Source organism: Eublepharis macularius, chromosome 3 (genome assembly GCF_028583425.1).
Source record: "Eublepharis macularius isolate TG4126 chromosome 3, MPM_Emac_v1.0, whole genome shotgun sequence".
NCBI lineage: Eukaryota > Metazoa > Chordata > Lepidosauria > Squamata > Eublepharidae > Eublepharis > Eublepharis macularius.
Genome location: NC_072792.1, coordinates 167,447,860 through 167,474,802, shown reverse-complemented (window position 1 = coordinate 167,474,802; position 26,943 = coordinate 167,447,860). Strand labels below are relative to the sequence as shown.

The window sequence follows — 26,943 nt, the reverse complement described above, 5'->3', positions numbered from 1 at the left end:
CAAAAGGATACTAGTCATAGCTTCTTTGTCCTAGTATCCCTTGATGCAACCTGTGCAGTGGGTACAGTGCAATATAATTAGCATACAAAGAGCTTTCGAATCCAAGTTTCCACCATGCCCTTCTAGCCATATGTTTTATTTCCCTTGGGCTCCAAATAACTCAAACGAAAAACAAGAAGCCTAGCTATACTGGACAGGGGAAGTGGAAAGTCAGCTGGGCCCACAGGCACTTTCATCCAATGGCCAATTCCTTCCTGACTGCAAAGTCAGCAAATCAGTCTAATTTGGAATGTAAGTAAAGCATAATTAATGTTACAGTCCTCATAAGCTATTTCATCCTCTTCAGTCTTAATTAGCATGTATTTGAATGGCTATTCTAGACCCCTTTATTCATATAAGGAAGAGCCATTCATCCATAGCGTGGCTAAAATGACTGGATTAAGACAAGGAGGAGGTTGGTAGCTTTCTTGCTACTTATGGGGGTGGGCAGTATTATTTTAGGCTTTCAGAAGGTTAAAAAAATCCACCCCTAAAGATGTCCAAAACTCCACTGGCCATATTTCCTTGCAAGAGCAACCTTCCTGTTCCAAGTCAGGGCCAGAAAGGAAACGCGCTATAAAAATTCAATTTGCATCAATTTCCTCTTGTTGCTTTCAAAGGGAATGGGTGAACTCCAGGGCAGATGAGAAGCGGGAAGAGAGATAGTACGGCTGCCTGCTGATTAAAAAGTTTTGCAATTGATAAATTTAATTGGTTATTAAGGCAGAGGATTATTACACATCATGGAAACATCAACAGGGGTGTCTGACTGAAGGAAGTGTAATACAGTTTTCGTTGATTAAGGTGTACATTATTGCCTATTATTTGAAGACAAAAGCAGAGGCCTTAGAGGGTCACCCCAGTTTCAGAGCTTTTGCCCCAGGAAATTTGCCTGGCATCGTTATTGTTTATGTGCAAGGCTAAACCCATCATATTTGCCTGAGCTTTAATAGCAATTAACCTTCCATGGTTTTAGTATTGTTGACACAAGAATTCAGTTTCTTGGCAATTTCACTTATCTTCCTTCAGCGATCTTTGTCAACCAGGCCCTGCTTGCCCACTTGCTTTTCTGCTTCTTATTTAAAGAAATTCTTATGATTTGTCTTCACGTTTTTAGCAGTGAGCTCTTTGTTCTTTTTCACTTGTCTTATCTTCAACCTAACTTACCAGAACCTATGCTCCTTCTTGTTCACCTAATTCAAGCAAGACTTCCACTTCTAAATAAGAGGTTTTCTTGACTGTAATGGCTTCCCTGATTTTGCACTTGACCAATAACAGCTGTGTATACAGGGGATAACTTGGAGTATGGGGATGTATTTGATGACAGCAATTTCCTCTGACAGTCTCCTTAATTCTTGACCCACTGTGAACAGGTAGTGACAGAAAGAAGGGGCAGGGCTGGAAATGCAGTCATAGCTGAAATGAGAGACTCTCCCAACTTAACTCCCCCAAAGCAGTGTTTACACACAAGCAAGCACTTCACCATCGTTTCTAGTTAATCCCAATGAAATACCTGAATGTGCTCTTTTGAAACTAGCCAGGGTCTATGTGCAAGAAGCTTATTGATTTCATTTAGATTCTTCAGTCTTTGTGGAACGTATTCCAAACCATTCAGCCATTCTGGTATCCCTCCAGTCTTCAAAAACTCATCCACATGCATGTTTATTAGGTAGAAACACTGGTGCCTGGCAGCAGCCTAGAATTGGAAACACAGGTACAGATAAGCTGCAGGAAGCAAATTTTAAAAGGCATGCGTTTCTTGCTACGAGGAAGGGAAAGTCAGGGAGGGGGGGGAATCGCAGGCATACCTTCAAGGTGAAGGATCATGCAGGCAACCAACACACAGACACACATGCAAAGCCTCCAAGAATTCTAGTTTATCTTCCTGGAAAGGAAGATAAATTGAACACACACAATTTATGTGTGCATAAACAAAGTATAAACCATAAAAAGTATAAACCACAAAAGCTGTGTGTGTTATGACCACTGGCAGGCAGGCATAGTACAGAAGTAGCAACAGCGGACATAGTATGGCAGCTAAAGGAGAGAATTGCCGTCACACTGGCTCCAGACTAGTTCTATGTCTAGAAATGAATTGAAACACAAAGCCCCTGAGAAAGCTTTGTCATGTGAAACAAAAATTGCTAGTATTTTGTCGGGCTGGGAACAGCGTCCTCCTTGTTACTCCAGGAGAGATTGCAACTTGGAACGCATTGACTGTTGTGGAGGCAAGGGGATCCCTTCGCATATTCAAGCCTGTGGTTGAAAGGACGTGGATTTGCACAGCACAACAGCACTTCCATTACTTCTTCCCCACCTGAAGGAGGACCTTCCCCTACATCTTGAATGTTTACTAGCAGGTTGGAACATTCTTTGGAGTTGAGAACATATTACGGACTACTGGTGGATGTAGACAGAGAGATACTGTTTTGTATTGATTTGTACATATGTAATTCCACATGTAGTTCTATATTAATTGACTGTGTATTGGTTTAAGTTGGTTAAAGTATTCACTGTGATAGATAAAAATAATTTTTGCAAGTAGCAGTGATTTATATATGATGTTAGAAGGGTGATTTAGCAGTAAGCAGACACTATTGGATTTTGTATACAGTTTAAATTTTTGGGGAGACCCTCTTGGCAATGGCTTTCTACAGTCTTTCCCATAGCCTTTGTTTTTGTTAGGCTTTAGGTATGTCATCATTATCTGAGAGCCAGTTTGGTGTAGTGGTTAAGAGCACGGGACTCTAATCTGGAGAGCCGGGTTTGATTCCCCACTCCTCTGCTTGAAGCCAGCTGGGTGATCTTGGGCTAGTCACAGCTCTCTGGAGCTCTCTCAGCCCCACCCACCTCACAGGGTGTTTTGTTGTGGGGATAATAGTGACATACTTTGTAAACCGCTCTGTGTGGGCATTAAGTTGTCCTGAAGGGCAGTATATGAATCAAATGTTGTTATTATTATCTATTGTTATATAATCAGTCAAATCAGGTTTGTCTTTCAATAATCTGGACCCAAATCTGTATTTGGTAGCAAAGTTCTTTCCTGTCTCAAGCCCAGCTGTTGGGATATCATGGAAATTCTCCCAGAATCAGAGTTCTGTGACAGCACTTTCTCTTAGCCTCTAAGGGGAAACCCAATGCAGTTGGGCTTCATTTGCATTGAAGCACTAGTTATGAGGGGCATGAGAAAAAACACAAGGGGAAACAGAAAGTGGGAAAAAACATACAGTTGTATTTTCCAGAACATACCATGATTGCAATGTAGTGTCGGTAGGGCAAAGGAAGAGGCCCATCCATACGCAACATGTAAAACTGACTGCGGAGAAAAGACTCCAAGTACTGAGTATGTAAACTCATGACCTGGGTGATGTTGTCGAGGCGACCAGATATAGAATATTCTTCCACAAGCAGGTGCATTCGCTCATTCAAACTGTTTGCTTGCATAACCTTCAGGGAACAAAAACAGGCAAGCTAAGGAGGTTATTTATCTATTTACTTGTGCATTTTATTAATCATCTTTCTATGAGCTGCTCAAGGTGATATACGTCAATTGATTATTTTCAATTACAAAGTTCAAAAAGGTTCCACAAGAATGATAAAGACTGTTGAACAAACAATAAAAGACCAAAACACTAGCAGCTATGGGAGAGGCCAACACACTCGAGGCCATCTTAAGATCTTTAAAATGTTAAAGAAAACAGGATGCTCTTTACCTATGGACTAAAAAGTGAGGTGGACAACTCTTTACAAATAGTATTCCACTACTGAGAATTTTCTGCTATGCACACTCTCCCTTTCCCATGCTAGGAAGTATGGTACAGTATAGTGGTTATAGAACCGGACTAGGACCTGGGAGATCCAAGTTGAATCTCAACTTGCTGTGAGATGTAGTGAGTGATTTTGGCCTAGTTTCTGCCTAAACTTCCTCACAGAGTTGTTGTGAGGATATAATGGAAGGAAGCTCCTTGGAAAGTGAGCAAGGAAAAATGCATTAAAAAGCTACTAGGCAACCATATTGCACATTCCAGTGCCCATCAGAAAGGACTCCCTCCCACTGTTACTCATTGCTTAGCAGCAGCCACGTACCATCTTTGCATACTTCATCATTGCATTTTTCTCAAAAAGCCAACAGCCTCATATATTGCCACATTAATTGTGGCATGAGCTTTCATAAGCTACAGCTTCCACCGTTAGATGTATTCTGTTTAAAGATTACACCCTACAGAAGCTCACAATCCATTTGTTAGTCTACAGGTACCACAATTCTTGGTTGTTGTTTTTTCTTTTTTTGGCCACAGACTAAGTTACTAACTGTTCTGGAATTCTCTTCCAAGTTAACCAACAGGTGAGTTACCTGATACTAATCTGAACCAAACTGTATGGGCAGAGGGCTAGACACGGGGGGAAAAAATAATTCACTTAATATATCTGCCCCTATTTTCATTACACTGGTACCTTACTTGAAAATGTGATTTAAAAAAAAAACAGTCTTACTTCTTTCTCTGGTATAAAGGCACTTGGTCCTCTTGTTAAAGGGAGAGAGACTCTGATTTTCTTTTCCTGCAATAGAAAGATTACAGATTTAAGAATTATGATGCTTTACTACTGGCATCTTAGATATCTATATGCTAGATGGATACTAAGACAGTGCCTTTAAAACATATGTCAACATTTTCTACAAACCTAGCAAGATTTTTTTTAAACCTTATCTGAACTGACAAGGCAGAGGCTGGGAGAATTATGTACCCTCCCCACTTAAGGCTACTTCTCTGGTCTTCTGGACTTGGAAAAAAATCGTATGAAATATCCCCTGTGCTTCAGCCTACAAAAAGTGCAGCCATACATCAGCACCTATAGTTCCAACTCCAGACTGTAGGCAGGGCATACTGGTAAAGTACACAGTGTTAAAAAGGAAGAAGTAGCTGGTTTGCAAATTCTTAAGGTAATGGAAAACCGTTCAACTTTCCAAACATCTGCCTATCCCAAAATCATGCTCCCAAGGCATCAAAAATCCACATCTTTAACTCCACATTTCTATACTACCCCTTCCTCAAAGAAACATCGATGGCAATACATGCAAAGATAAAATTTGTGGTAGCGTATGAGCTTTCATGAGCTACAGCTCACTTCTTCAGATATCTGAAGTGAGCTATGTGTTATAGGTGCTACTGGACTCTTGCTCTTTTCTACTGCTACAGACAGACTAACACGGCTACCTACCTTAATCTATGCAAAGATAATTATTATCCTACTACATAGAAGGCTAAGCGTATTCAATACAACGCACTTCCTACTCTGGTGCGCCACCAGAGGGCGTTGCTATTGAGGGAAGCCCAGATGAGGCAGCCAGCCCTCCAGAGAGTGCGCCACAGTGGAAAGCCCAGGCCATGAACAGGCGTGGAGCAGGCAGCAATGCCCACCCCAATCTTCACCCAGCTAGGATCAGGAGCGGAGCAAGGGGCAATACCTGCCTTCTGCCTTCACCCAGCTGGGATCAGGAGCAGAGCAGGTGGAAATGTCCATCCCCTCTTCACCCAACTCAGATCAGAAGCAAAGCAGGTGGCAATGCCCGTCCCCCTTCACCTGGCTGAGATCAGTCAAGGAGCAGGTGACAATGCCTGTCCCCTTCACCTGGTCAGGATCAGGAGCAGAGCATGAGGCAATGCCCATCCCTTTTCACCCTGCCTGGATCAGGTGCAAAGCAGGAGGTAAAGCCCACTACCAACTTTACTTGGCAGGGACTAGGAGTGGAGAAAGTGGCAATGCCCACCCCCTTTCACCAGGCCAGGATCAGGACCTGAGAATGAGCGAATGCCCATCCCCTCACACGGCCTGGAACAGGCGTGGAGCAGGAGGCAATGTCCCCTCCCCCCAGTTCAAGCTGCCGGAATCAGGCGTGGAGCAGGCGGCAATGCCCCACCCACTTCACCCAGCCGGGATCAGGAGCGGAGCAAGTGGCAATGCTCACCACCGCTTCACCTGGCTGGGGTCAGGTGTGGAGCAGGCGGCACGGCTCCCCCCTTCACTCAGCCAGGATCAGGTGCAGAGGAGGTGGCCACGCCTGCCCCCCCCCCCCGCCTTCATCCGGTCAGGATCAGTGACGGAGGAGGGAATGCCTGCCTACCCACCTTCCCCTTTCTAGAGGCCACTGTATTTTTTTCCACAATGGGCTTTGTTGCTAGTAATAATAACAACTGCACTTATACACCACTCTTCTAGACAGATTCGTGCCTCACCTAAAGCGGTGAACAAGTTAGTGTTATTATCATCTCCACAATGCAGCTGGGGAGCTGGGGCTGAGGAGTGGCTTACCTAAGGCCACCTACTGAGCTCATGGCTGTAGGGGGATTAGAATCAGTAGAGTGTTGATTCACAGCTGAACCACTTAACCACTGTGCTACAGCAACAGATAAGACACTCAGATTATTAACAAGAGACTATTAAAAAGAAGAGATGACTCTGGAAGCTCAATACCACCAAGATAACAGTTGGTGTAGTGTTAAGGCCACAGTTAAGAACCACACATTACACACCAAGTAAAGTGTTTAAGAAAACCACTCTGGACTTCTGGGCAAGATAGCTTTGGGAGGAGGCCATTAACTATCAAGAAGCACCAGGGAGCCTTAACCTTTCCCCCATCACTGTTTTCTGTCTAGCTCCCTTCCTTCAAAGTGCTCTCAGCACAATGAGTTTCCAACCCATTTTCCTTTTGCGCCCCTTGCCTCTGTTTTCTAGTTCTACCACTCCAGTGTTGTCCTTTGTTCAATGATTCTGCAATGATTCTTCCTTCCTGCTCCCTATAACTGGGACTCCCACCCCACAACATTTACAGTGCTATTGCACACCCAGTTCAGATCCTTCCTCAAAACCCATGTTTCCCATGGCACATCTGTCGCTGCAACCATGACACTTAAATATATGACAACCAGTGGTTCGAGTATTGGACTAGAATCTGGGAGGCTCAGGTTTGAATCCCTACTCTGCCATGGAAACTTGCTGGGTGACCTTGGGCCAGTCTCACACATACAGCCTATCCTACCTCACAGGGTTGTTGTAGGGATAAAATGGAGAAGAGAATTATGTAAATTGCCTTGAGTCCCCATAGGGGAGTAAGGTGTGGTATAAATATAAATAAGGCAACTGTTATTCCCTCTGGACAGGTAGCTAATTTCAAGACTGTTCTTGTTAAGTTTATGTGGACCTTTAGAGTCAATGTGCGATTGGCATAGGCAGAAACATTCAGCCTAAAACTCTGGATGTTTTAAGTGGCAAACAAGTTCATAAAAATCACACTATACCCATTAGGCACACACATTTATGGTAATCACCTGGGGCAAGACGAATGAACTAATGTTTGTGATGAGTCCTTGTCAGATTACCCTGAAATGTATATATTCTTATTTGGAGACAACCAGACAAGAAACTATTTGCAAGCCTGTTAGACTGGTAAAAGAAAATGAGACTGCAATTATTAAGTGCTTTGTTAAACATGGGTGCCCAAAAACAAATTGTGCAAGAGTTATAACATAAACAATGCCACAGTTCTCGGAAGTTTATCAGAAAAATAAGTTGCAGCAAGCTTAGTCCTCCCTCCCCCTCAAAGGAGGTAAAACATTGCCAAGTTAAAAAAAGAAATGTATGTCAAGCTTGGGAGGACAGGAAAAACAGAAACAAAGAACTCACTCAAATTGTTTCCAACTGCTGAAAATGTTGGACTAGACTTGAAAAATACAGAAAAGTACAACCAAATGCCTGCTTCTCTGGCAAATCTGCAAGTTATATGATGGTCACCTATATCTTTAACTTCTTTCACTACTACTTTGGAATGTGTGGGACCTTACAGCTCTCTCTGTCACTCTCCTATGTCTCAAGCAAGTTTTTTGAAGTTATTAAGAAACCATTAACTATGTATTAAGAAACCCCTCCTATCCCCAAGATGGCTGTCCACATATGGCATCAAGTCGCTGAAACGGGGACACTTGTTCACTTGCTGTGACTTTGGGAGGAGGGGGTTTTCAAGAGCAAGGAGAAGTCCACATGCTCACTTAAACCTGGGTGACTCCGCGCAAATTTAAAATGCCAGCTCAAAACCCACCTGCACCTGCATTATCTATAGCATGGTAACATTTCACATACAGCTATGGGTCCAGGTTTAAGGAGATGCTGGGCATGAGCAACATCACATGGGTAAACTTTACTTGGCCCTCATACTGTGATTATATTGGGCCTCAGTTGTCATATCTAGAAGTGCCTCGAGCCTGTTGTCCACAAGAGTCCTCTCTCCCCTTAAGCTAACCAACTGTAGATGTAAAGTCCATTATCACTTCAGAAAGAGCCCTCGCCTCACAATTAGATAATGTTGGAAAGCTGGAGTTGTAGTTTGACCTCTCCCCAGCTATGTCACCAACTCATGAAGAATGGCAATTGGAGTTTGCAAAAAATCAATCTCCAAATATCCAGGGTCCAACCATGACCCTAACTGGGAGTATACTACAGTTCTAACACTGGCTCTTCCATCAATGTGCATCAGGATAGTTTTAGGTGCGTAAACATGTTGGTCTGCAGTAGATCAGCAGGATTTGAGTCCAGACAAGATGTTCAGAGTATAAGCTTTTGAGAGTCAGAGTGCCCTTCTTCAGACTGAAGAAGGGAGACCTGACTCTTGAAAGCTTACATTCTGAAAATCCTGTTTGTCTCTTAAGGTGCCACTGGATGTGCATCAATTAATCAAAAAAGGGGGGAGGTAACCAATGGGCACCCCCAGTCAAATATATTCTGCGTTGTATACAAGAAATAAAGGAGCAGATTTCAGTTATACCATTGCCTTAAGTGCCAGCTGAACAGGCACTATTTTCAGAGAGTGGTGTAAGAAGTGCCCACACACTAAATCTGTGCTTCCTTCATTTGTGTTCATCTCAAATAACTTATTTTGTTTTCCAAAGCACTGATTTGTTCACTAACACTGGTTTGCCATTACACGTAAACAGAAAAGGAACAGCAGCAGTGATAAGGGAACAGAAAGTTGGAGATGAAGATTTCCAGGGGTGGGGTTTCATAAAAGCATGCCCCCCCCCCAGTAATTTCTTCCAGATTGACACCTTGTAACCTCTAATACTGACCCCATGAACAATGGGGTTAGGTGCAAAGAACAGAAAAGATTCTGCACACAAGAGAAGTGTCGAGGCTTGCATAAAAATACCAGCTTCCCTCATCAGCCAGGAGGAAAAAAACAAAAACGAAGAGAAAAGCAATTGCATATGCATGCAAACCCGCCTTCTCCCTTACTGCAGTTAGGTTGTATACAAGCAGCCTTCCACTGCTTGTGTGCTTATGAATATTAAAGCCCCTACCTATCTTCCAGACTAGAACGTTCACCCAGGTTGCTTCACAGAGCTCTGAAAAGCAACTCAAAGTTCTCTGCTTTCTAAACCTCTATGAGACTCACAGTGCAATCCTACACAAAGTTACACCTTTCTAAGTCTATTAAAGTCAATGGGCTTAGGAAGGTGTAAAACTGTTTAGGATTACACTGCCAGACTGAGAACAAGTTCTTTCACTTTTCTCCATTGGAAGAGGGAAGCTCTTTGATGTTTTTTTTTGTCTTGAAGAGCTTCTGAAGGCTGCTAAATATATCCCAAAACTTCCCTGATTCAGCGTGAGCTAGGCAATGGAGAAGTCTCTTTTGGAGGGGGAGTTCTGTTTTCTTTGCTCTCATAACAGTTCTCTTTTCATCTTTAAGACACCTCCTTCATCCTATGTAGTGATAAAGCGTTTAGATTCAGTTCCATTCGCCCAAAACTCTTCCAAAGATGAGTTGGGGTGGGTTAAATTCCCAATCCTACATAAATTGGGAGCAGACAGTCCTCGATCTGAATGTTTGTTATCACTATACAGCAAAGGGTGAAGCATGTGGGAACGAAAATAAGTATCAGTTCTTGGGTTACAGTAGTTGTCAAAGCAAAGCACTCTTAACAGGGGTTCAGAGTATGTATGCACCACAACATTTTGTTATGGCCTGAACTTGATTCAAGTGACATTTGGCCCTTCCTCAGCAAGTCTCCCACCTGGGTACTAGCTAGGCCCAGAGCTGTGTCGTTTCAGAGATGGAACTACGTTAGACACCTTTGGACCATTTTCTAGGCCATTCTCCAACTGCTGTAGTTCCAGGAAAACCTGAACTTGTACGCTTTGTATGAATAGCATTTTTGTCAGAGGAGGAGAACAGCTTTCCTAATGAAATGCAGCCTTTGGAGAATGGTTGTCACGTAATTATGGAGAGGGCTGAATGAAATACTGAAAGAGCAATGCATAATCTCTAAGCACTGCAAAATCTCCTGCTATGTGAAATACAACTTTCTGAAGGACATGGAAATTGAGCAAGTGATTGAAGAAAGGGATCAACAGAAGTTTTCATCTCTTTCCTTTCCTCTTATCTTCAGCAGGATTGAAAAGGTAAATTTATACTTTAGCGTAAGTAATATGTATAACTTTTTAAGGGTGTTATTTACAGGTGGAGTTTCTCTGTTTATTTTATATCTTATAACAACCATATGAGGTGAAGCAGGCAACAGTAAAAGTGAGTAATATCTACTGCCAAGGGTTGCCAGCCTCCAGGTGAGGCCTGGAGATCTCCTGAAATTACAAATGATCTCCAGACAAGAGATCAATTCCCCAAGAGAAAAAGCTGCTTTGGAGAGTGGATGCTACAACATTATAACTAGAGATGGGCATGAACCGGAAAAAAACGAACCATGCAGTTCATGGTTCGTCAAATTTCACGAACCATGAATTTTCATGAACCTGCCCCTGGTTCGCGAACCAGTTCGTTTGGTTCGTGAAAACGTCACATCCGGGTCAGAAAATCATCACTTCCGGGCCAGCAGAAGGTCACTTCTGGGCCAGCAGAAGGTCTGCAGGAAGTCCATCCCCCGTTGCCTAGGAAACTGACTGATTGGCACCAGGCTGTCTGCAGTCACAAACCAAAAAACGAACCAAACAAACCAGCCTAAACGTTCATGGTGGTTCGTCAGAAATGGGATCTGACGAACTGCAGTTCGTGAACCACGAACCGGCCTGATTTGTGCTTAATTTTGGTTCGTATTTCAGTTCGTGCCCATCTCTAATTATAACCTACTGAGCTGCAGCTTCTCCCCAAAACCTCCCCTCCCCAGGTTCCACCCTCCATGTCTTCAGGTATTTCCTAACCAGGAACTGGCAAAATTACCACCACATCCTAGCTGAATATAAATCACCACTTACCATGGTTTACATATAGTCACTTGATCACCTATAATTCTTCTGCCCAACGCTGATGATTATTTTTTGAGATATGAAGGCTTGAGGGAGGGGGGACCCAAATCCCACTTTCTCCACTCCAAAAGTTTGTTGTTTTTCCTGAAGAAAAATTGTTAATGTTGTAAGGCACTGAAATATTTTCTGTTGTGGAAGATAAGGTTTTATTCACCCAGAATGCAAGACAACCTACAGCAGCAGATAATGATAACTCCTGTGTATACTTGTAGACATATGCAATACTTTCAAGGGTATATTGCTTATTTATTTATTGTTTAAATGTGACTTAGTTTTATCCACATTAAATATACTTTAATATGTATTACATTATTGCAGGGATCCTCTCTGTGGCACTCACAAGTGCCATGGCACCTGCCATATGTTTTTAGAAAGTGGGTGGGGCTCCTGTCTGGCAGGGTTTGATTGCCCACTGGAGATCTGACTGGCTGTGCAGATGAAAATAATGTCATTTTGGTGGCACCTGCCACTACAGTATTAGTTTTATTCTCCCTCTCCCTCTTCTTTCCTGGTGCATTTTTAAAAATTAACTCCTCTTGTCCCCTGAACTTGGAATTCCTCTCTGTCTGTCTGTCCGTCTGTCTGTGTGTGCGCGTGTGTGTGGTTCTGCCCACCACCCTATTTCAGAATTCCAAAGGTGCTCACAGGCTCAAAAAGACTAGGGACCCCTGAGTTGTTGAATAATTTAATGTTTTTAAGTTGAACTTAATATCCAAATGTCTTGAGAGAAGAGGTGGTTGCACACCTGCCTTGAAGTGGGAAGTAGTGTGTCCACTCTCAAAGAAATCTACTCTGGATTCAGAACTGAATAACTATGGCCAAGTCTCAAATGTACCATTCTTGGGCAAGACGATTGAACAAATGGTGGTTGGACAACTTCATGAATGAAATAGATTGCTTGGATCCATTCCAGTCTGGTTTCAGGCCTGGTTATGGGACTGAAATGGCCTTGGTTGCCCTGGTGAATGACCTTCAACAGGAGATGGACAAGGGAAATATGATCCAGTTAATTCTTCTAAAACTCTCAGTGGATTTCAATTCCATCAATCGTGTTTATCCTTTTAGATAATATTTTGGGGTTGGGACTGGGAGGCACCATTTTGTGGTGGTTTCAGTCCTATCCTACCCTCATGGGTATGTTTCAGAGTGGGTACTGGGGGACTGCTGCTTGGCTCCTTGCCCTCTAGCTTATGGGGTCCCACAAGTTTCCAGTTTCACTTTTGTACCTGTAGCCCTTGCAGTTGTTTTATGTTACACTTCACATCTGGCAGGGAGAGCTGCATCTGGCAGGGAGAGCTGTGGTTATCGAAGGCTTATACTACATAGGAATTGGATGCTTTTACTGCAGCAAACTAACACGGCAAACTGACTCCACACCAAAAGGAGATGTTTACATTTACTAGCAAAGGAATGTTTTGGTTGCCTCCCCGCTAATTGCATCCTGTCCCCTTCTGATATATGTCTCCTTCTCTCCCCTATCTCCCCTCCTCTTCTGTATTTGACCAGTTTGGATCATGCATCTGATGAAGAGAACTTAATTCTCGAAAGCTTATGCTACAATAAAATTGGTTAGTCTTAAAGGTGCTACTGGACTCTTTTTGATTTTGCTACTACAGACTAACACAGCTAACTCCTCTGGATCTACTTCACAGAGTGGTGCTCTAGCCAGGACAGGAAGGTTTGGGAAGACATTGCCTGCCTCTGAGCATTTACAGTATGAAATTTTGAAATCTTGCAGAACCTCCTTTCCTACCCCTCTGTTTGAATTTATCTTGGATCAAAACAGAATTTATTAGAAACTGACTCCAAATTCTTAAAAAGAGGAAAAGAAACACATTGTTGGTTTTAGGAAGAAATTGGGTAAACATGAATTAAGATAATTTCTCTTAACAACCCTAATTTCTGGGCATTATTTCACTATCACCTCCAAGTAACAAACAACACTTCTGAGCACAGAGAAGGATTAGCACTGAGCAAGACAGCAGAAGAGAACACATTAGATGGCAAGTTTTTCAGCAGTGCACAAACTTTACTTAGCAAATGCTTCAAATATATCACAAATACCCATATTCTTGCACAACATATGGGCACTTGTGTTCCATTCACATCATTGGTTAAAACACAAGAGTTCCTATCAGGGCATATCCACACAGAGCACAGATGATGAAGGGATATCAATCTGATCCAGCAATTATCAGTAACTTGCACATAGCTTTGACTCCAGTCTTGTCTGCTCTTGCCAGTCTCTTCCACAGATTGCCAAACCAGTGTAGGATGAGCAATTTGTACAGCAGGAGAAAACTTGCATTTAAAAAAAAAAGGCTACCCACTCCATTTGCTTCTGGCTTTTTTGGAAAATATAGTGAGAACACAGGACATTGCCATCTTGACGTACCCTCTGACTCTATTTCCTGAGGGCAACTCAGCACAGACCAAGTTATTCCAACTGAGCTTGGTTTTTCCTGATAACTGACGGAATGATACAAGAAGTAGACTCTCTTTCAAAGAGCCTTTACAAAACAGCCTTTAATAAGCTTTCAGAGTACTGTTACCTTGTTAAATACTGTTAAGTTGCCTTGCCTCAAATCACTTACTCTCTGAGTGCCGTGTACGTGAAGGAGGAACAAAGGTACAGCACAACCAAACAGAACACTAGGTTTGCTTCTTTATGGTCTCCTGATATTCCCCAGGAGCAAGAGAATATAAATTGCTGTTTTAAAAGATCCAGGAGTTGCTACAATTATACTGGAAGAACAGAGAAAGTAATGTATTATGGGTGATTTAGTTGAGCCTTAGGAGGGGGGAATCTTGAAGTGCTTTTTAAGTGAAGATCTTTAAAAGAGCATGTAATATTAAAGTACAGGTGAGGGGATCTATGTTCAAGTGTTCTTCTGTGCAGGTCCACATGTGCAGGCTGGCCTGCGCATGCACAGTTTGCAGGTGGGACTGCACAGAAGACACAATGATGAACTTGGGGAGAATCTCTCCCTACTTCCTGTTTCCATACAGCTCCATTGGGCATTTCACTAGTCAAAAAAGACTTGGTCAACGGAAATCAAATAAATAGTTAAAACAATGGTGCTCACAGAAAGCAGCATTCACCATTGCCATCAACCAAAAAAGCCGTATTTACTTCCATCCCTAGCAGGACGCCTGCACCTCAAGGAGGCTGGCAGCTTACCCGTTCCTCAAGCGGTGACTGTTTAAGCATGAGAACCACCTGCCAACTGCAAGCCCGACTGGGCAAAGAACCTTACCCTCTTTCCTGAAACATGGGGCAGCTGCTACATTGGGGAGCAGTGCTCTAAAGAGTATCCCTGGGTTAAAGCATTCACTTAGATAAAAAAATAAAAAATACTTCCATCACCAACAACTGCATACTTATGCTAACAAATTTGGTTGTTAACAGTAATTGTCGGTAAGCTACGACCCTGTTTGGAGTTGCCTGTAGTTTTAGCAGGGGGGCAAGAAGTTTGCCAATAAATGATGCAAGACTCTGGGACAAGCAGCCCTCACCCTTGCTAACAAATTAAATTTAAAAAGGTAAGTTGAATTCTTGGCTTTATGGAGTACTCAGTCATGGTTAAACAGGCAGTTAGGTGACAACACAGGACTAATCAACTGATTGGTGCCAATAATTACTGCCCTTTTACTAGTTACACATAATCAAATTACATGAAAAGAAAAGCTTAACCCTATTTTTTAAAAAAAATACCTGACATACATTTCTGATGCAACCACAAAGCTAGACCATAGAATATGTTTGGTGCTACATTAGCAGCCTCTTTTTCAGGAAGTGGATTGAAGAGTCCTTAATTCTGCTGATCTCCGCTACTTGAATCACTTCATTTCAGCTGCTTGAAACACTCACTTTGAAGCTGAGTTTGGTGCATTCTGATTTTCTTTGGAATGGGGGGGGGTAAGTTGGTAAAAACAGAAAACAGAAAAGCTTTCCTTTAAGGGGAAATTTTCACTGGAACTGTGGGACACTTCAGCATTAATTTTACAGCATAATGCTTGAGAGGAGATACTCCAAAACGTGACTGCACAGTTTGCCAAAAGGACTGTGTGTCACAAGCTCTGTACAACTTTGTCAGGCAGGAGCACTTTGTCCCAGGAGTACTTGGTACCATAAACTTTCAAGCTGTAGCTAATTACTCCAAACTGGTATTACAAAGATGTACGGTTCTGTCAGGTAGATCTCAGTGACTTCACTACATGAGTTCAGAACTGCATGAGTTAAAGCTTTATTGAAAATCTACTAGTTCAGCAATCCGTTACAGGTTCATTGCCAGGAATGAAGTTCTGCGCCAAGCCTCAAGTCTAAATTGAATTCTAAGTACAGCCCAGTTCCCACCCCCCTTAGCTGCCAGCCTAGTCTAGGTTCCCACTTCCCATCCTCCCAATAGCTACCGTGTATATGTAAGCAAAAGCAAGCAACTAAGGATGAGAACAAAGAGGGTGTTTTAGAAAGTTCAGGAGTTCCAAGGTTATGTGTCTATGACAATGGTGGTTCTTCTCAAGGGACAGGCAGATAAGCTCAGGAGGAGCCCCGTCCTCTGTACACTTTCTCTGTACACTTTCACACTTTTCACAGACAGAGGAGACAGCAACAGCTATCTCTAACATAGTCCTTGGCCCAGGCTCTTATACTTTCATGTCAGGGGGTTGTCAAGCCCGTGAAGTATGGCAAGGGATGCAAAGACCTTGACAAGAATAAATCGATGTGATTTACACATTATCCCCAGCTTAGCTCCTGTAACAAGCAGCCTCTTGCTTTGTGTTCACCTTTCTAAGGACTTTATGCAGTAATTATTTATGGTGATGCAATCTGCTTGAATGTGTAAGGGACATTCTCTAGCCCTGAGCCACTACACTGAACCCAGATTCAATAGTTTGCCCAAAAATGCCCTACAAGACACATGGATCTGTAATGCTTTTATGTCTGTTCCTTTCTCATGTTTCTCTTGTAATATGGGAGCTACTCTTCAAAGCAGTTCCAATTCCATAAGAAGCCTAAGAGGATGTGGCAGCTCCATGTGCAGCACTGCCCGTTTCTCAAAGGGAAAATGATGAGGGGAGGAGACATAACATAGGTTCCTCCGCAGTGCCTTGGGGAGTCTCACTTTATCCAAATGACATGGGAAAACACCACACTGAAGTACTGCAAGAAGAGCATAAAGGGGCTGCCTAGAGCTATTCTATGTATTACACTAAGGGAGATAGTAGAACTCTGAACTTCATGCTTCATGTGGAAGATGGATCATATTTTTTTAAATCTCATGAACATACACAAAGATGCCATGCTGAAACAGACCACTGGCCTTTCAAGGTTAGTCTTGTCTACTTCTGAAAAGGAGCGGCCATTAAGGCTACCAGGAAAAGTTGTAGTGGGCACATGGACCAACTCTTTCTCCCTCCCTGCTTTGGGCTGGGAAGGCTAGGGGCTGAGGCCCTTTTCCATGCCCTTTTGCCCCCTTCCAGTCCAACTCCTGGTCTATTCTGAACTGGCAGCAGCTCTCTAGGGATCTCAGGCAGAGATCTTTCACATCAACTACTATCAGCCCGTCCTGCACTCTGGAATTAGGGTCAGCCTGGTGGTACCAGGCCCTTGACTCTGGGACTGGAACAGGAGTTGCTAAAACAAGGCTTGCACCTGGTGGACCAGTTGATCCAGCAAGGCAGTCTTCCCAAGGCTCAGCTTAAGTAGAGGGAGAGGTAATTAGGTTGGCAGGTGCTAGAGTTCCTGAGGCTGCACTATGCATTGGCTAGGATCATTCAAGGAAGTGCTACTCTCTGCACTCAGCTCTGGATCTACAGGGAGGTTGTGCACAGCCAGTCTGAGAGTTTGCCTCCTTTGCACCATCTCTCTCAGCCTGGGCCGCCTACTGCTGCCATTCCTGCAGAGTGGGGGAGAGGGTCCTGGAAGACTATAGGCCCAGCTTCAAGTCCTGCCTGAAGGTTAGCAGCTAATTCAGGGGCCAGCAGCATGGTTTCCCTTGGAGACACTGGCAGGGTGGCCTATGATGCTGTTGGTTCATCTTCAGCAGGCACCTCTGCAATGCTGGGTCCTCCCTGGTCCTCAGCCACTAACCTGAACATCTGATGACCCTGAGTTGTAGTCACTGAGCTGGCTGGAAGGGGTCATGACATGCTCGTTGAACTGAAGATGCTGGAAACCGGGCTTTTTGCATGCAAAGCACACACTCTGCCACTGAGCCGCAAGCAATACATCCAATATATATTCAAGGTTTGCAACAAACTATTCTAAAAAAAGCTTTATTAACTGGTTCTCTATTCAGCCTATTATTCTGGGTTAGTTTAAATGCTTCAGAGTCAACAAATTTTTACAACCTCCTATGATATAATTCTTGTCTATCTGCTGTATATCTAGAACTAGCTTTTTAGGCTTTCCCTGGACCTCCCTTCCTTGGTGGAGGGAGAGCTGGCTACAGCACTGCCCAGTTCATTGGTATCTGCACACATTTTTACTCCTCTGAAAAGGTTTTACATGCCATGGGTATGAGCAATGGAAAGGAACTGCAGTTCCCAGTTTCCTTGTATATATGAAAATACTTCCTCAAGAAGACTCCCTGGCAGTGGTGAACAATAATAATTATTAATAAGCTGGCAAAGTACTTTGATTTGATACTACTACCAACTTTTACCTTAGAAAGTTTGCTAGTTTATTTTTACAAACCTCTTGGCTTCTCTTGAAATACCCTATTTAATGTGAGGAAGAGCTCCTACTTTTGTTTCAAGCTTCACTTTAGGCAAAATATTGGCAGCTGTTATAATAGTCTTTTAATTTCCACAGCTGTACAGTTTGGATTCTGAGATATAACATTCACCTTTAAGCCCAAATATTTTTGACATTCTACTTCAATCATATAACAAAAATTAATACTGAACTGGCTTTCCAGTTTATGCAAGATCTTCATGTGTACTATGGTTGCATTTGCACAAACAAAAACAAATGGTATCAAAACTTGTTTGTGGTTTATACCAGGATGCAGATTACTACATACTGCCACATTCTTAACATACGGGGAAAATACTTTTCCTAGTGGTTATTGGCACGCTGCAAGACAGGCAACTGCCACTCTAGTAAAATTATTCTTCTTTAAAGAGGAGTACATACCCCATTAGAGTTCATGGTATAGGATTCCTAGAATCTACCATTTCAGATCAAAGGGGGAGGGCTGCATACTCGCCATTTAAGAAGCATTCTATACATATAATGATATCAAGAAAACATGGTTTTAGCATAACCTTTTAACATGCTAGTTCTCCATGTGCAGAGAGTTTCTTGCTTGATGACTGAAACACACACACCCCACCTGCATGCTCAAAGGCTATGGTGCTGGAAAGACTGCTAAATCCAGCTTTCCCAGATCAAATTAAAGAATCCCAGATCCAATCTGAGTCCTGGATCAAGACCCTGGATAAATCTGGGAAACATGGGCTTCAGCCTCTTGGCTGGCTGTTTCCCCATTTTCTCCTGTATTTTTTCCCCCAAGACGAGAGGGGGAGGAGGGAGGGAGGATGAAGCAGAATCAGGAAAGAGGGCAGAGTGAGGCAGGCAGGGAAGGAGGAGTGAATGACATTGGCCCAACGACATTGGGCTAATTTGCAACAATGTCCCTTGCTTCAGTTTGGTTTGGCTGAGATTCTCTATTCTGACAAGATTCTCTGGTTTGATGTTGGTCCCCTTGCTTCACTTTGGTTCTGGGTGGATTCAGTTCCCTTGTTTCAGTTTGGTTCTGGGGGAAATTCTATCTTCTGACATGGCCAGGGGCAGCTTTGCCCCTGTGTGTTTATGACTGAAAGCCTATTTGGAAATGCTTTCCCCAATAAGGAGTAATGGCCAGATAAATCTGGGATTCTTCGATTTTGCTAGATCAGAGAATCTTTGCCTGATTTCAGGGATCCCTGAAATCCAGATTTCCCCCTCTTTTTTTTGGTGCATACCCCTACAGTGTATGTTTGAATTGGCTCGCTGTAACTTAATACAGAAATAAAATTGAATTCAGAGTGCACTAAAATGAAGTAAATTTTTTTAAGCATGTTCTGCTCTTCCATCTTGGAGTATTCCTTTCAACAATTCATCAGCCATTTCTTGCTTTGCTTTTCTCAATGTTAAAAAGATATTCAATCATGCTTTTATTTTTTTAAGCTAGTTTACAAGGAGTTCTTTTTCCATTTGAGTATTCAAACATGTTGGAAGGTGGTTTTGTCTGTCCATGTCTGAATTTGGCAGGAGTCTGATGGGTGTGGGAGATAATATTCAGCACCGGGTGGGTGGGAAGTGGAGGAGGAGGAGAGAAACTCAGCAGGGAGAGATTACTTGTTCATTTAACTGCTGAACCAGAAACCTGAACTGTAACTCATACCATACATTCATGGATGTATTGTAAATTTCTGAAAGAATCAGCGTTTTTTGATTGCGGAAAGCAGTCTGTAAGGCATCCAACTCATTCTGAGTTCAAACTACTTTAAATTCTCTTTCAATAACATGCAGGAAACTGTCAGGTTATTGCTAGCTATGAAATAGTGCTTTGTAAATGAGCTAGGAAGGAACTGATTGGTTTATCTTAATTTCTAAATCATTTTGCTTTTCAATCAGATGCTTAGTTGCACTAAACATCTATTCTTTCCCAGCCTCCTAGTTTTAAACAGCACATCAAATGAGACATCAGGAGGAGCCATATGAAAATACAAGCCTTCCTAAGATCATCATCTTGCTTCATTGGATGACTTTCGAACCGGAAGAAGTACTTGCACTACATTCTAACATGAAAGAATCTCAGCAGAGCAAGGCAATTTGTTCCTTGATTATTTTATTAGTGCTTTGAATTAAGTTCAATGTGTGATGTCACAATAGGAAAAAATGGAGTACAAAACTTACCCAAGTATGACAATTCTAGCGCCCAAGATCATGTAGGCAAGTTCCACAAGCAAACTTAAGAAAGTTTTGTTTAATTGCTGCCTCCATTACTCTTCCTGTCAAACCAGGTTTTGAACTCTGTTTCAAAAAAGTTTGTGGTTCCATATAGGGGTGGATGGGCTTCAAAAGACAACTCCCAATGACAAGACCTTATACATTGGCAGAGATTCTGCTAGATCATAGGAAAAGCCCATGTAACACAGAGATGACAGCAAATCATAGGAGGGTGTGGCTGGGTTTGCAGGCATCCCACAATATCACATATACATTGCATAATGCCACTTTCAGATCAGAAAGTAGAAGTGCATCCTAAAGCAAAGGCAGAAGCGTATTCAAGCAAAGATTTAAGCTACTGTTGCCTCAAAGGATGTTCATAGTCTACATCAAATGCCCAGAGACTAGTCTGAAGGCACACATCCCCGTTCTCCAGCTAAAGCTAAATAGGTCTGATGGTATAAATTGTGTGTACAGGAGGCTGGCAGGAAGCCAGAAGTAATCTACTCTGAGCTTTTTAGAGAAAGACTGAGGTACAAATGTAATAAATTCGACAATGCTTATTCCAATGTGCTTATTTTTCATGTTGTTACTTGTCTGGTTTGCAGAAAGGGAACTTTGGTTAAGTTATATGGAGAGAAGAACACAACACTGGAGCAGGCAGAAGAGCCACCACAATGGCCACCGAAGCTCTACCTCACCTACCATGGAACCTTCCCCAAACAAGAAACTTGTCTGGCATTTTTTTCAGAATTGCATGCCTGGTATCAGACAATACACATGGACTCACAGCAGACGCAGCCTTGGCTTGGAAAACCGACACGCCATTATACTCTCTTTCCCCATGTCACTTATAAATGTGACAAGATCTCACAGGCTATCAGCCAGCTGCCCTCACAGCACAGACCAGCTAGGTCCTACCTCCTCTACTCCCTAATTGTTTTGTGTGAACAGGATTAACATCTAGGGTTAGAGGAGACCCTGCCTTCAAATAACTATGATCTTTCTCAGTTTGGGTGTCTACTTCCACAGGCAGCATGGGGAGTAGGGAGGAATGTGAGAGCCCAAAGACCACTCCTGACCTCACTGAATTGGGACAGGAATAGCAGCCATGCAACAGCCCTGCAGAACGCCACAGAGAGATTTCTGCACCACATCCCTGGTTTTATTTAAGACAAATGTTTTCAGCTCTTGAAATCACAGAAATGGTCAGCAAATTATGAACACTTAGCATTAGCTACAAAGAGGTTCCCTTGCCTGCTCCAGGGATCACTCACTAGGTCAATTCAAGGCAACAAAGCAAAGATATTTGCTGCTGTCTTGTCCCACGTCTCCCTTTCCCTGGTCTGGCATCTGACCAAGTAATAGAGGGTTTAGCAAGAGAGCTGCATGTTCATAAATTTTTAGTTAACTGAATGAAGAAATGCAATAGGGATTTCTTGAGGTCTCAAGAATCTACACAGAGGAGTTAGCCACTGGAAAGTCAATACTTCTCTCAGCATGAGTTCTATGCTGAGCAGGCCGCTTCCACACCGACCACTAAAGGATGGCTAGAGGACAGCCAACATGGGAGGATCATTTTTATATGGTTCAGAGTTTGTAATTCTGTTTTTGTTACATGTTCCAGTAGGTTGAATTAACATCTCAATATGATGCCAGATCAACTCACTCTACAAGCTATTAGAAATGCAAGCCAGTTTAGTATGGAATAGAAGCCTGCATCTCTCTACTATCTGATGTCACCAGCAATACAGTTGAGAATATATGGAATTCTCTCTATTAGGCTCATTTTACCTAGCAATACCAAAGCATTTTGATAGATCCAGAGGAGTTAGCCGTGTTAGTCTGTAGTAGCAAAATAGTAAAGAGTGCAGTAGCACCTTTAAGACTAACCAACTTTATTGTAGCATAAGCTTTCAAGAGCCACAGCTCTCTTTGTCAGATGTATCTTAAAGGTGCATTTTAGGGTCACTTCCAGCACAAACGTGGTCCACATTATCAAAGTAAAAAAGGAAAATTGGAATAAGCAAAAATAAGGAAGAACTCCTGGATAATAAAGAATTCTTTGAGCAATTATCAGTTTAGGACAGTTGATCTGCAGATGCAAACTAAAGTGGCAAAATGGGCTATACTGCTTCAGACTGTAAGCTGAGGAATACCATTTTTATAAACTCCCTACATCTACTGGAAGTGATAACTCATTCTACCATTTCAGGGTTTTACTGCTTCACGCCTTTTTTTGCTGTATGCACAAATCCAGCCCATGCAAATACTGCAACAATCTATGTATTCATAGTATACCACTTAAGCCACCTCTGCCTAAAGGGCTTTCTGTTAAGGACATGACTTTAGACCACATGGGTTATTGCTCCTTTTGGATGCGTATTATTTAAAATTAAAAGTAAGCATAACAAGTGTTAGAAATAGAAGAAGCAATAAAACTGCTCCAATTCTCTAGCATCCAGATTGTTGCGCCAACTCAAGCATTATTATTTTAAAGCCTTCTTTCCAGCTATCAGCAAAATGGTACAGCATGCTTACACAGACCTTGGAGAAACCAATACCTGAAGTCTGAGGAACACAGATTGGTTTTCCAGGACTTAATTTTAGAACAAGGCCTTCTTCACATTTATGCAGACTATAAAACAGTTAATGGACTTGGGAGGACACTGTGTCTCTCCCCTCCCCCCACTTTGATTGCAGAAATCTAGCTCAATGGACATAAGGCTACAATCAAAACAAACTTTCTTGGAAGTAAGCCCAACCGGAATTTACTGTAGAACACGGTTAAAATTGGGATGAAAAATGTACATGCCTCAAACAGATGCATCAGACCCTTCTGCAGGAAAACTTATTGCCATACTTGACTTTTATGTGCCAAAGAAGATCTGATGCAGGAAATTCATAGTTAGGGTCTCCTGCAGGGCTCAAGATAATAACAACAACTGCACTTATGCACCTCTCTTCAAGACAGATTAGTGCCCCATTCAGAGCAGTGAATACAGTCAGTGTTATTATTAATCCCACAATACAGCTGGGGAGCTGGGGTTGAGAGGAGTGGCTTACCCAAGACTACCTACTGAGCTCATGCAGTGGAGGGATTCAAACCAGCAGAGTGATGATTCACAGTCCAACAACTTATCACTCTGCTAAAGCAAAGTGATAAATTCAGTCAGGACTATGATGCTTGAGGAGGGGAAGAGAAACACTCCCATTTCTCTAATTTCCGCACCCACACCCTGCAGGGGAAAATATACAGCTTCCCTTCATAGAGAGAATTTTTTTTTAATAATTTTTTTTATTTTTAATTGCTAACATCAAAAACTACAAAAAAAGAAAGGGAAAAGGGGAACAGGGGGAGAGGGAAAAAACAGCATATACAAAACACACACTACATCTACAAGTATTGTATTCCCTTCATAATACAATTATTTAAAGTTAAACTTTCTAATATGCTGTTAGATTGGTAGATCTTATAAAATACAAACTACAGTCAAGATCAGGTCTTCTTCTCTTCCCACCCCCCCCCCCGGGTCTCGGTCTCAGTTCTCTCCGAACAGCAACAGTAGCTGTGCTCACTCCCTCCTCCCCACTCCCCCCTTCAGATTCTAAATCTTCTTCTTGCTGGAACTCTTGATGATTAAACACAAAGTCCCTCAGCTGTACTTCCGATATTATCTTGTAGGCTTGGTCTTTATATCTGAACCAGATGCCTTCCGGAAATAACCATTTGTATTTTATTTCACGCTTCCTCAGAAGAGCTGCAAACCTTTTATATTTGAATCTTCTTTTCCGAGCTAAAAATGGAACGTCCTTCAATATCTTAACCTTGTTGCCCAGAAAGTCCAAGTCCACATTGTACGAATTATATAAGATGGTGTCCTGAGTCGTCTTAGATGAAAAATCAATAATAATCTCGCGAGGCAAGCTGACGCTTCGTTGCATATTTTGAAGATGTCCGACAGACTTCCAGAATATCGCTTTTTAACTCTTCTTTAGTTGCCTTTGCGGATGACGCCAAAAGTTCCGACACCAAATCATTTAAGTTTTCACTTTCCTCCTCCTTCACATTCTGAAGACGCAATACCGTCTGAGCACGATCCTCTTGTAATCCTATCAATTGATTCTCCAAAAGCTTTACTTCTTTGTTTGTTGCTTTCATGAGTACTGCATTTTCCCGAGCAGATTGCTCTGCCCCAGACGCTGCATCTTTAATGGTTTTCACTTCATTCTCAACTGAGCTAACCCTTTGTCCGATTTCATTTAGCTTATCAACAAAGGGCTTCATAGCTTCAACGACCGACCGTTTAACCACCTCTTCAAGAGTTTCTCCCTTCCCCTGTAGTGTCGCCGAAACCGATTTGCTCACAGCAGGGCTCTGCTTTTTCGTCGCCATCTTAGGGGGGGGGGGGGAAGACCGCCAACTAAGTTCCGAAACTCAGTGAAGGGGGAGATATCCGGACCTTCTTAGCTTCAACTCCCACCAATCCTTCGCATACGCTTGGAATAGCAGAAGGGATTCGCTTACTTACAGGTTATCACCTTAAATCTGCTTGTTGCCGTTCTCCATGGCCTGGCAGCATGCGATGTGCTGCACAAGTCTGCCGGCCTCCGTAGGAGCAGACGGGCAATTTACCCCCTGCATTGACGTCAGGGGGCTCTTCCCGCAGCGCTCTGGACCCTGACCCCCTCACTGGGAGTCCTGGGGGTTAACCCTCGCAGGTCAACCACCCGGTCAGGCTGCTCGGGTACTTCCTCCCGGAGCATCCGACATGGCCGGGAAAACGAAAACGAATCCCCCTTCATAGAGAGAAATTAAACCAGAAAACTAACATGAAAAAATAGTTATGCCACCTCCTTCGGTTTCGTTTTCGCGGCCATGTCGGACGCTCCTCTTCGCAGGTCCAAGAGGAAACGTCCGAGCAGCCTGACCGGGCGGCTGATCTGCAAAGATTAGCCCCCAGGACTCCCAGGGAGGGAGTCAGGGTCCGGGACGCTGCGGGAAGAGCCCTCTGGCAAATCGAGGCAGGGTGTAAATTGCCCGTTTGTCCCCATGGAGGCCGGCAGACGTGCGCGGCACCTTGCGTGCTGCCGGGCCACGGAAAACGGCAAAGAACAGGACTAGGCGGAAGCCTGTAAGTAAGCGAATCCCTTCTGTTATTACAAGCGTATGCGAAGGAGTGGTGGGATCTGAAGTTAAGAAGACTCGGATTTCTTCCCCCTCACTGAGTTTCAGAAGGTTGGCGGTTTCCCCCCCCCTAAAATGGCAGCGAAAAAACAGAGTCCCACTTTGGGCAAGTCAATTTCGGCTGCCCTGCAGGGGAAAGCGGAGTCGCTGGAGGAACTGGTGAAAAGATCGGTCATCGAAGCCATAAAACCCTTTGTTGACAAACTGAATGAAACAGATCAAAGGGTGGGCTTAATTGAGAGCGATGTGAAAGCCATTAAGGAAGCAGTGGGGGGGGGCAGAGAAGTCTGCTCGGGAAAATGCGTCACTCATGAGAGCAACGAACAAGGAGCTAAAGCTGGTGGAAAACCAGCTGATTGGGCTGCAAGTGGAACGAACACAGACTGTTTTGCGTCTCCAGAATGTTAAAGAGGAGGAAAACGAGGATCTAAGGGAGCTTGCCTCGGAATTATTGGCGTCACCCGCGAGGGCAACTAAGGAAGAGGTGAAAAGCGCCATTTTGGAAGTCCGTCGGGCTTCTTCAAAATATGCAATGAAGCGGCAGCTGCCTCGCAAGATTTTTATTGAGTTTGCAACCAGGAAGGTCCGAGACACTATCCTATTTAACTCATATAATGCGGACTTGGACTTTCTGGGAAATAAAGTCAAGATACTGAAGGACGTTCCATTTCTAGTTCGGAAAAGAAGATTTAAGTACAAAAAGCTCGCAGCTCTCCTGAGGGAACGACGGATAAAGTATAAATGGCTGTTTCCGGAAGGAATTTGGTTTAATTATAAAGATCAAGCCTACAAGATAAACTCAGAGGATCAGCTAAGGGATTTTGTGGACAAAATCAAGAATTCGGGCAAGATACCATGCAAAATGAAGAAGACCCGAAGCCTGAAGGGAGGGGGGAGGCAGTGAGCACAGGGGCTGTAGCTGCTCAGAGAGAACTGCGTCCGAGGCCCGGGGGGCGGGAAGAAAATTTAATATGGGTTGTATTTTGTATTTTGCAAGGTCAACCACTCCATCATTGCTTTATGAAGGCTTAAATTTTTAACCATGGCAATATGAAGGGAAAACATTGTAGTGTAGTGTTTATTGTTTGTATGTAACCCCCCCTTTTTTCCCAGCCCTCCTTCCCCTTTTCTTTCTTCTTTCCCTTTTCCCCTTTCCTAGTACTTTTGTAGTTTTTTTGTAGATTTCTGTTTTAGATATTAAAAATAAAAAATTTTTCAAAAAAAAATAGTTATGCCACCTCCTTCTGAAGTACCACAGCCCCAGCTGTATTTTCTATATGTTTAATTATAAAATCTTTAGGTTATATCCTACCAGCTCTTCATTTGATGGAACCGGATTCCTCTCCTCATTGCAGCCCTTATCTCATATGGCTTTTGTCCATATGGATCCAACAGTTCCCAGCATAGGAGGTTTTGGGGGGATTTTTTGTGATCAGCATGAATCCCTTCCTCCTTACACCAGTGG

At 43.0% G+C, this 26,943-nt stretch overlaps 1 protein-coding gene across 1 annotated transcript in view; it reads right to left on the bottom strand.

Moving 5' to 3' along the window:
* The window catches only part of SESN3 (sestrin 3), a 70,495-nt gene that overhangs the window by 18,805 nt on the left and 24,747 nt on the right, over positions 1-26,943 (bottom strand). Inside the window, exons 2-4 of the mRNA XM_054973398.1 lie at positions 4,534-4,599; positions 3,289-3,486; positions 1,553-1,735 (exon numbers count right to left, since the gene is read on the bottom strand). Coding sequence (XP_054829373.1) covers positions 1,553-1,735; positions 3,289-3,486; positions 4,534-4,599 — 447 coding nt within the window. The remainder of the gene's footprint in view (positions 1-1,552; positions 1,736-3,288; positions 3,487-4,533; positions 4,600-26,943) is intronic.